The following is an 11795-nucleotide window of genomic DNA, read 5'->3' on the forward strand; positions in this document are numbered from 1 at the left end:
ATCACTCCATCCATCCATCCACCCATCACCTCATCCATCCATCCATCCATCCATCACTCCATCCATCTATCACTCCATCCATCCATATGTTTTATCTTCTCAGGAGAACCTGGAGAAGCAGACCCAGCATGCCCAGACGCTGGCGGAGAAGCTGTGGCTGACGGAGCGGCAGCTGGAGGAGCTGGAGGTCAACAAGGAGACTGGAGACAAGAGGTCGACGGAGCTGAACAGCACCATCCTCAGGCTGGAGAGCGAGGTGAGTGACCTCCTTCTAGAGGAGAAGAGAAGATAGGACTCAAGTGATCCCTCAAAGGTAGTAGACAGGTCCAACAAGGTCAAGGCAATGCAAAGAAGAAGAGTGACTCAATAGAGTGATTCAATAGAGTGATTCAATGGAGTGATTCAATAGAGTGACTCAATAGAGTGACTCGATAGAGTGATTCAATGGAGTGACTCAGTAGAGTGACTCAGTAGAGTGACTCCGTAGAGTGACTCAATAGAGTGACTCAATAGAGTGATTCAATAGAGTGACTCAATAGAGTGACTCAGTAGAGTGACTCAATAGAGTGATTCAATAGAGTGATTCAATGGAGTGATTCAATAGAGTGATTCAATAGAGTGATTCAATGGAGTGATTCAATAGAGTGACTCAGTAGAGTGACTCAATAGAGTGACTCTATTGAGTGACTCGATAGAGTGATTCAATGGAGTGACTCAGTAGAGTGACTCAGTAGAGTGACTCCGTAGAGTGACTCAATAGAGTGACTCAATAGAGTGATTCAATAGAGTGACTCAATAGAGTGACTCAGTAGAGTGACTCAATAGAGTGACTCAATAGAGTGATTCAATGGAGTGATTCAATAGAGTGATTCAATAGAGTGACTCAATAGAGTGACTCCTCAATAGAGTGATTCAATAGAGTGACTCAATAGAGTGACTCCTCAATAGAGTGATTCAATAGAGTGACTCAGTAGAGTGACTCCGTAGAGTGACTCAATAGAGTGACTCAATAGAGTGACTCAGTAGAGTGACTCCGTAGAGTGACTCAATAGAGTGACTCAATAGAGTGACTCAATAGAGTGACTCAGTAGAGTGACTCAATAGAGTGATTAAATAGAGTGATTCAATGGAGTGATTCAATAGAGTGATTCAATAGAGTGACTCAATAGAGTGACTCCTCAATAGAGTGATTCAATAGAGTGACTCAATAGAGTGACTCCTCAATAGAGTGATTCAATAGAGTGATTCAATGGAGTGACTCAATAGAGTGATTCAATAGAGTGACTCAATAGAGTGACTCCTCAATAGAGTGATTCAATGGAGTGACTCAATAGAGTGACTCCTCAATAGAGTGACTCCTCAATAGAGTGATTCAATAGAGTGACTCAATAGAGTGACTCCTCAATAGAGTGATTCAATAGAGTGACTCAATAGAGTGACTCCTCAATAGAGTGATTCAATAGAGTGATTCAATAGAGTGATTCAATGGAGTGATTCAATGGAGTGATTCAATAGAGTGATTCAATAGAGTGACTCAATAGAGTGACTCCTCAATAGAGTGATTCAATAGAGTGACTCAATAGAGTGACTCCTCAATAGAGTGATTCAATAGAGTGATTCAATGGAGTGATTCAATGGAGTGATTCAATGGAGTGACTCAATAGAGTGATTCAATAGAGTGACTCAATAGAGTGACTCCTCAATAGAGTGATTCAATGGAGTGACTCAATAGAGTGACTCCTCAATAGAGTGATTCAATAGAGTGATTCAATAGAGTGATTCAATGGAGTGATTCAATAGAGTGACTCCTCAATAGAGTGACTCCTCAATAGAGTGATTCAATAGAGTGACTCAATAGAGTGACTCCTCAATAGAGTGATTCAATAGAGTGACTCAATAGAGTGACTCCTCAATAGAGTGATTCAATAGAGTGATTCAATAGAGTGATTCAATGGAGTGATTCAATGGAGTGACTCAATAGAGTGATTCAATAGAGTGATTCAATAGAGTGACTCAATAGAGTGACTCAATAGAGTGACTCCGTAGAGTGATTCAATGGAGTGACTCAATAGAGTGATTCAATAGAGTGACTCAGTATAGTGACTCAGTAGAGTGACTCTGTAAAGTGACTCAATAGAGTGATTCAATAGAGTGACTCAATAGAGTGACTCAGTAGAGTGACTCAATAGAGTGACTCAATAGAGTGATTCAATAGAATGACTCAATAGAGTGACTCAATAGAGTGACTCAGTAGAGTGACTCAATAGAGTGATTCAATAGAGTGATTCAATAGAATGACTCAATAGAATGACTCAATAGAGTGACTCAATAGAGTGACTCAATAGAGTGACTCAATAGAGTGATTCAATAGAGTGATTCAATAGAATGACTCAATAGAGTGACTCAATAGAGTGACTCAATAGATCCAAATTCCAAAGTGATTACATTGGTCTTTGTTATTTGCTTTGGCCTATTATATCATGGCCTGGATCGTGGGTGGGTGGATGGATGGGTAGGAAGGTGGATGGAGGGATGGATGGATGGATGATGGATGGATGGTTAATAGGTGGATGATGGGTGGATGGATGAATGGATGGGTGATTGATGGATGGATAATTGGTAGATGGCTGATGGATGCGTGGATGATGGATGAATGGGTGATTGATGGATGGATTATGGGTGGATGGGTGATGGATGGATGGATGGATGGATGAATGGGTGGATGGATGATGGATGATGGGTGATTGATGAATCCCTGTGTTCTAGCTGGGGCAGGCCCTTCAGACCTCCACCCAGGCTGCGGCGGAGCTGAGCCTCCAGCTGAAGCTGCGTGAGGACGGCCAGCTGCGGGTGGAGATGCTGGAGGAGAACCTGATGGAGAAGAACCAGGAGCTGCAGAGGGTCCAGGGCGTGGTCAGCAGGCTGCAGGGCGAGGTGAGACGCTAAACGCACATTTTTAAAAGTAATTATATATATATATAACATACACACACTACTACATACATGATATATACATATAACATACACACACTACTACATACATGATATATACATATAACATACACACACTACTACATACAAGATATATACATATAACATACACACACTACTACATACATGATATATACATATAACATACACACACTACTACATACAAGATATATACATATAACATACACACACTACTACATACATGATATATACATATAACATACACACACTACTACATACATGATATATACATATAACATACACACACTACTACATACATGATATATACATATAACATGAGACGGAATATTGATTATAAACGATTTAATAACTAGTACGACTAGTTGTATACCTTGTATGACTAGGTTAATGGTCATAGTGAAGTATTCTCCGACCAAAAAAACAAGGACATGAACCCAGAACTAGAAGTGGTTGCCCATGACAACAGATATTATTCAGAAATAACTAAGTACTAGTTGCTGCTAGCAACCAATCACAATCCAGTATTCCACAGAGCTCATTCCTGCCTCGCCTACCTTCAGTATCTTGATTCACTGCGCGTCTGTCTGTCTGTCTATCTGTCTGTCTGTCTGTCAGGTCTCTGGGAAGCTGATTGATAAAGAGCGCACCCTGGAGGATGAGATCCAGCTGAGGGAGAGGATCCAGCTCCAGTGCAAACAGGCTGAGAGAGCAGTGGACGACCTGCACATGGAGCTGCAGAGCAGCAGCCAGAGCAGGGAGGAGCTGGCCAAGCAGCTCAAACAGACCCAGGTCAAAGCTCTGCTCCACCTCTACTCTATCTACTGCACGTCTGCTCTACCTCTACTCCACGTCTGCTCCACCTCTATTCCACGTCTGCTCTACCTCCACTCCATGTCTGCTCTGCTTCTCCTCTACCTCTACTCCACATCTACTCTACCTCTGCTCTACCTCTACTCCACATCTGCTCTACCTCTACTCCATGTCTGCTCTACCTCTACTCCATGTCTGCTCTGTTTCTACTCTACCTCTACTTCACATCACTCTACCTCTGCTCTACCTCTACTCCACGTCTGCTCTACCTCTACTCCATGTCTGCTCTGCTTCTCCTCTACCCTTCTTCACATCTACTCTACCTCTGCTCTACATCTACTCCACATCTTCTCTACCTCTACTCTACCTCTACTCCACATCTGCTCTACCTCTGCTCTACCTCTACTCCACATCTGCTCTACCTCTGCTCTACCTCTACCCCACATCTGCTCTACCTCTACTCTACCTCTACTCCACGTCTGCTCTACCTCTACTCCACATCTGCTCTACCTCTGCTCTACCTCTACTCTACCTCTACTCTACCTCTACTCCACATCTGCTCTACCTCTACTCCACATCTACTCTACCTCTGCTCTACCTCTACTCCATGTCTGCTCTACCTCTGCTCTACCTCTACTCCACATCTGCTCTACCTCTACTCTACCTCTACTCCACATCTGCTCTACCTCTACTCTACCTCTACTCTGTCTTCTCTACTACTAACCAGTATACTTCTACTTTACCTTTACATCACTCCACTCTACCCCTCTTCTCTACCTCTACTCTACCTTTACTCTATCGTACCTCTACTTTACCTCTACTCTACCACTTCTTCCCCTCTACTTCTACACTACCTCTGCTCTACCTCTACATCTCTCTGCCTTTACTCTACCTCTACACTACTCTACCCCTATACTATATATTCACTCTGCCTTTACTCTACTCTACCTCTACCTTCCCTTTACCCTACCACTACTCTATCTGTACTCTGTCTTTTCTCTACCTCAGTTCTACCTCTACTTCACCTCTGCTTAAACTGTACTTCTGCTGTACTCTACCTCTACTCTACCTTTACTCTACTCTAGCTCTACTTTACCTCTACACTAACACTATTCTATCTATACTCCACTCTACCTATACAAAGTGACTGATGAATTTATTTCTCTTTCTTTCCAGGAGAAGATCATCGACCTGGAGACGGATGTGGAGGAGCTGCATGACAGTGAGCAGAGATGGGCCAACAAGCACAAGAGAGCCATTGAACAGGTGACAATATACACAATATCAATGAAGTATATACACAATAACATATAAAGTATATACACAATATCATAAACACAATAACATATTCACTATATCCACAATCAAATATACAATATACATACAATAACCTGGACAGTATATACACAATTACATATACTGTATAAACACAGTATAACATTTACAATATATATGCAATAACATGTACAATATATACACAATGACACATATACAGTAGTATATACACAATAACATATACTATAAATACAAAATAACATTACATTACATACACAATAACATATACAGTAAATACACAATAACATATACATTATATACACAATAACATATACAGTATATACACAATATCATATACACAATAACATATACAGTATATACACAATAACATATACAGTATAACGCACAGACATATACTGTATATACAGTATATATATATATAAAACAGCACATTATCAATAGCTCTATAAACAAGGCCACTGTGATATTGTAAGTAATTGAGTATTCGATTCGATATTTGAGACATTTATTGTGCTCCGCCAGTAAAATATTTCCTTCAAGATTCCACTGACAATGTGTTGCTAATTAACACAAAATCACTTTGTTGACTGCAAGTCATTGACAAATTATTTAGTTTCCTTTAAACATTTTGCATTATAATAAAATAAAAAATTGCACTGAAGATGAGAGGCCAAAAGTGGAATTTTCGTCAAGGTTTTTAAATTGATAAATTCAACATGAATCCCCATTGGACAGAGACTCTGCATGTAGAACAGGGGTCTCAAACTCCACTTACCTGGGGGCCGCTGGAGGTAGAGTCTGGGTGAGGCTGGGCCGCATCAAGTATTCCACAAAAAAAGTACAACTGATCCAATCTTCTCAATCTTTCTCAATCTTTATTAATAACAGTTCAGAACATGAAGGGTTCTTCAGAACACAGGCTTCTCTTACCTACAACTTGCTGCCAGAGACCTGGCAGCGCTTCCTCTCACACGGCTGAGCCACATCTGGCTTGAGGGAGGAAGCAGTTGAGACCTTCAGTACGGCTTGAAGATGCTCATCAGGAAGTTTGAACCTGTACTTTGACTTATTAAAGAGTCTCTGCACCTTGCACTGAGCGACAGGATGTATTTTCTTTCCACTTGGTGTCACTCTGGAATCACGTTTCAACCAAGTGACTAACGTTGCTAATTGGCGTTGACTAACTTGTCAAAAAACACCACCGGAAGCTGTCACGAGCCTGAGCACTTATGGTGGCCCATAAGTAATAAAAAAACATAAAACGCCCAGGGTAACGACTCGCGCGACGACTCAGCAAAAAGGTGCGCGTGAGAAGAACGTGTGGGCCACACCAACACTAAACTTTGATGTCAAGCAGGGGGCCACAAAATATCGTCCCGTGGGCCCCAATTGGCCCACAGGCTGCACGTTTGAGACCCATGATGTAGAACCTTTACTGTCGCCAGGTGTTTACATGTTTTTTAACCATTTCAGACGGAGCAGTTGCAGCTGAAGCTGATCCAGGAGAAGGACCTGAGCGAGCAGCTGCACTGCGAGAAGGCCGCCCTGGACAGGCAGCTCCGGGAGCTCCACCTGGAGGTGGAGGAGCTCCAGAGCTCCAGGCTCCAGGAGGACGTAATCTCCAAGACGGAGAGCCGAGCCAAGGAGCTGGAGACCGCCCTGAGGGCCGAGGAGAGGTAGGGCTTTACTCCGGTCTGCACGGGAGCGAACATAGATCCAATAAGTCCTAAGATGCTTAGATGTGAAAATAGAGGATGGTGACCCGGTGCACCATCAGCAGTGGAATGACCCACGTATCAAGGAGGAAAGTTTGAAAACTCTTCCCGATAACAAACGTAAATAATGTACGTACGTAATAATATTGTACTTCATTAATCCCCCAGAGGAAAACTTTCGAGCACTTTCGAGGATACGTTTTCTAGTCCTTGTACTTAATACACAACCCCCGTCCCATGTACCTATCCCTGGAGCCACAGATGTATTTAAAGTAGCAATAGCTCGGTCAGACGCACCCATCCCTGTGCTAGAACATAGAATCCTTTAGAACCCACCAGAACTAAGGTAAACTGGTGGCTTCACCCAGAGGTGAGGAGTCCCTGGCTTCACCGCCTCTGATCATCTGACCACCATAATCACCGTGGAACTGTGGTCTCACCAGGCCGGAGCTCTGGCTCAGTCGCCACTGAAGATCGCTGCATCGGTCACCCTCGTCTCATTGAAGGGTTAGTTTCTCCGTCATCAAGGAGAGAAGCACTTTTCTACGTTGAATCACTTTTCAGATATCTTGCACCTTGTTTTGTGAGGGGTCTGACGGGAGGTAAGGAAAACTCCGTATTCTTCACAGAGAGGAACGTGTTCTGGCTTATCTTCTGCCTGGTCCATATAAAAGCCCATTACCGCATGTCTGCAATCCAAAGTCAGGGAGGCTGCAAGCAATGAGCAACATGAGGGTCGATGCAGAAAAAGTGGATTGGATGGATGGAAGGATGGAGTGATGGAGTGATTGATGGTTGGATGGGCGGATGGATGAACCGCTGAATGGCTGCAAGGGTGATGCGGAGCCTTATGTTCTCCTGTGCTTGGTGCTGGGAACAGGAACAAGGTGGTCCTCACCAACACCATCACCAAGCTGGAGAGGAGGATCAATGAGCTGTCGGACCAGCTGGAGGAGGAGCACAAGATCTCCACCGAGCAGAAAGACCTGGTACTGCAGCTACATGCAAATATGAGTATATATGTGTATGAATATGTGTATATATGTATATATGTTACTTCTATTAATGAGTTACTTCAGATAATGAGTAAGTTAATAGTTAGAGTTCCAGGAAAGATTTACTGGCAGTAATCAGTTACTTCAGGTAATCAGTTACTCTCATGGCGTTCAGATGGCCCAGAGGATCCGGGTCCTGAAGCGGCAGCTGAACGAGGCGGAGGAGGAGACGAGCCGGAAGGAGGCACAGCTTCGCTTCGCCCAGAGGGAGCTGACGGAGGAGAGGGAGACCTCTGGAAGACTGCAGAGACAGCTGCTGGACCAGCACCTCCAGATAAAGTGAGGACGGAGGGACGGATGGATGGATGGGTGGAGAGAGGGTTGCATCAGTGGATAGAGAGATGGATGGATGGGTGGAGAGAGTTAGAGAGGGAGAGGGGGCGGTGACGTAGGAGAGGGAGACCTTCACAAGGCTGGAGATGGATAGAGGGATGATTGATGGATGGATGGACCACTGGACAGATAGATAGACAGACGGACGGACAAATTGATGGATAGACAGACAGTCAGGTAGAGAGACAGACAGACGGAAAGACAGACAGACAGACAGGCTGACTGTCTCTGTCCCTCCAGGAGGAAGGAGTCCCAGATGGTGAGACAGACGTTGGACAGCCTGAGGTTGGACCTGAGCGTGGATGAGGACGAGGGCCCTGCGGAGCTGGAGTCCGCCACCAAGGTCTAACTGGAGGACAACATGGCCGCCCTGCGGGACAACATGGCCGCCCTGCGAGACAACATGGCCGCCCTGCGGGACAACATAGCCGCCCTGCGGGACAACATGGCCGCCCTGCGGGACAACATGGCCGCCCTGCGGGACAACATAGCCGCCCTGTGGGACAACATGGCTGCCCTACTGTGGCTCCCTCAACACATCCAGAATTTTTTAGCAACACAGTACACGCTACACCAGTGTTTAACGTAACCAGGGTGACCGCCACACCCCGAGCGACACGTCAACGTCGCCAAAAGCGTCGGGAAAGTGCTTCAGATTCGCTGTCATGTTTTATCGATATGGAAGGTCAAGTAGTATGGGGTCCTAGGGCCCATCAAGCTCTGTATGAATCTCCGCATGTAAACGATGAACGGGAGACTCACGAAGCGATCGAACGACGTTGATCAACAAACGGAGTCGTAATGCGAATGAAATGAAAAACGGTTGAAAGGTTGAAAACGAAAGCAAAGGTTGACTTTAACCAATAGATGTTGACACGTTCCACGTTTGGATCGTAGCCTCAGGAGAAGGTCCGGAGGGCGCTGCTGTCGTTGTCGTCGTAGATGGAAGGAAGACCTGGTGCCAACTGACCAATCCACAAAATGACACTGCGCTTCCACGACGGTGACATGTGGCCTCGGGTGTGGCCCAGGGGTCAGAAAACGTAGAACTCAGTCATAAGTTTATTGAATCATATTAAACCTTCACTATGTCCACTATGTTCCAAAAGAGCCTTTGTGTGGATGGACAGATGGGTGGTCAGAGAGATAGAGGAAGAGATAGATGGATGGATAGATGGTCAGAAAGTTGCCCGTAGCAACGTCTTATCATTAACAGAGGTCATTATACAGAAATAACTGACCGCTGCCGCTATCGACCAATCAGAGTCCAGTATTGCACAGGGCTGTGGAATAAAGATAGAAAGATTGATGGATAGATGGATGGATGGGTAGATGGGTAGACAGATGGATGAATGGGTAGATAGATTGAAGTATAGCTCTTGTGTAAAACTGAGTCACATGGTGCAGGTTTAAGTATTAGAGAATAATAGAACACATTCTATTTAAAGGGCAGCTTCCTTGGTCTTCCTGTTCTCCACATTCATCATGTATTTTCTTGAATCCTATGCCCCATTGGACTGCATTGAAGCTGCAGTGGAGTGGTACGCTTCTCAGCAGCGCAGCTACGTGTGATGGGCGTCGGTCGTAGTAAGTTAGAATTGATGGAAACTGGGTGAAAAACACAAATCTTCCGAGTCGACTCCCGACGGTAAAATAAAGTTCCAGTAGCTTCTTGCTTTTTACTTTTTTATCACAAAAATCGTAGACGACACTCCGCACGGTCACCATGACGACGTGTTGACAAGTTGTAGAGCAACAGGAAACTAAACTCCGCCCCCACGGCCTAAAGGTTCCACGGCGGCACGTCCCTCCACCCTGGTTCTGTTTCACTTTCCACGGTCTGTGACATTTTTCCAAAAGAAGGTTTCTTTGCTTCGGTCTTTCTGGGTTGGAAACTAGAAATGAGGGCGTGGTCTTTTTACAATCTGCCTGCAAGTATTTGAATGTTTTACATGTGTGGGAATAACTGTGGAGAGGGGATGTAGAGATTGGAGATTATTTATACCGGATGTTTTTCTGTGTTTGTCGCTTTCTCGAGCGGAAGCCTTTTTGGATTGTGTGTTATGGCGAGGTGTTCGTTTGGGAAAGTAATCATTTTTACAGCGTGGACTAGACGTGAATTATTACTTTAATATGGATTTCAGGATTAATCGGGGAGATTTGCTGCTGAGATGTTTTTACGACTTTACACATCCGGTTTTTAATAAATATTTTATTTTAAAAACACGTTTCCCTTTAACCATCAGCCATGTTAATAATAATAATAATAATAATGTTCTGCGATGAGGAATTGCAGTGGATCCGAAGGAAATTTTAAATAAAAAAATAAAAATATTAAAAAATGCTGGGGATCCAAGCCACATACCAATAACAATCACATTTTAATATGAATATTTGGGAGACATTTTAATAAATCCAAAGCTCCTCGTGTCATCTGGAGCGTGTTGGTGTTTTCACACAATGTCACTTCTCCTGAGGGTCTGCACTGTCTGTTTTATTGTTTTTTATTCCATTTTGTTTGTTTGTTGTAATCCATGTTTGAGGTCATTTTTGGGATGCTTTCCTCTCTTAAATAAAGCTAAGGGGTGAATGTCCTCTCTGTGGTCTACTGAAAGAAACATTCAAGCTCATACATACATGGTCAGATGTAATAGGCCATAGCACACGTTCATACATACATAAGAAAACATACAAACAAGCTTCCGATCCGGGGGAAGCTTGGCGGCCACGGCAAAGGGATCTGTGCTGTCGTGCTGCCAGGGCTTGATCACACCGCTTGGTCCGCCACACATACATAAAAGCACACCTACATACATAGCCTACCTACCTATTTACCTACATACCAACATACATACAGTACATACCTATCTACCCACCTACCTACATGCCTACCTACATACATACATACCTACATGGCTACCTACCTACTTACATACCTACCTACATGCCTACCTACATACATACATACCTACAAGGCTACCTACCTACTTACATACCGACTTCATGCCTACCTACATACATACATACCTACATACCTACATGGCTACCTAGCTACTTACATACCTACCCACATGCCTACCTACATACATACATACCTACATACGTACCTACCTACATACACACATACCTACATACATACATGCCTACCTACATGCCTACCTACATACATACATACATACCTACATGCCTACCAACATGCCTATCTACATACATACATACATACATACATACCTACCTACCTACCTACCTACCTACCTACCTACCTACCTACCTACCTACCTACCTACCTACCTACCTACCTACCTACCTACCTACCTACATACATACATACATACATACATACATACATACATACATACATACATACATACATACATACATACATACATACATACATACCTACCTACCTACCTACCTACCTACCTACCTACCTACCTACCTACCTACCTACATACATACATACCTATAAACATACATACATACATACATACCTACATGCCTACCAACATACATACATACATACATAAATACATACATACATACATATCTAAATACTGTGGTGTGGGATGATGTGGTATGAGCAACCATACCTGTCCTGGGTCTAGGTCATTGG

General features: G+C 43.8%; 1 protein-coding gene across 1 annotated transcript in view; it reads left to right on the top strand.

Moving 5' to 3' along the window:
* LOC307243092 (uncharacterized protein) overlaps window positions 1–10760 on the top strand; it is a gene marked incomplete at its 5' end in the record, with an annotated part of 53599 nt that extends 42839 nt beyond the window's left edge. Inside the window, 8 exons of the mRNA XM_080017742.1 lie at window positions 104–256; window positions 2767–2934; window positions 3589–3762; window positions 4960–5049; window positions 6553–6755; window positions 7675–7783; window positions 7965–8128; window positions 8423–10760. Of these exons, the coding sequence (XP_079873868.1) occupies window positions 104–256; window positions 2767–2934; window positions 3589–3762; window positions 4960–5049; window positions 6553–6755; window positions 7675–7783; window positions 7965–8128; window positions 8423–8531 (1170 nt within the window). The 3' untranslated portion in view covers window positions 8532–10760. The remainder of the gene's footprint in view (window positions 1–103; window positions 257–2766; window positions 2935–3588; window positions 3763–4959; window positions 5050–6552; window positions 6756–7674; window positions 7784–7964; window positions 8129–8422) is intronic.
* Between the last annotated feature and the right edge of the window lie 1035 nt (window positions 10761–11795).

The sequence above is a fragment of the Zeus faber genome, assembly GCF_960531495.2.
Source record: "Zeus faber genome assembly, chromosome: 17".
Lineage (NCBI taxonomy): Eukaryota > Metazoa > Chordata > Actinopteri > Zeiformes > Zeidae > Zeus > Zeus faber.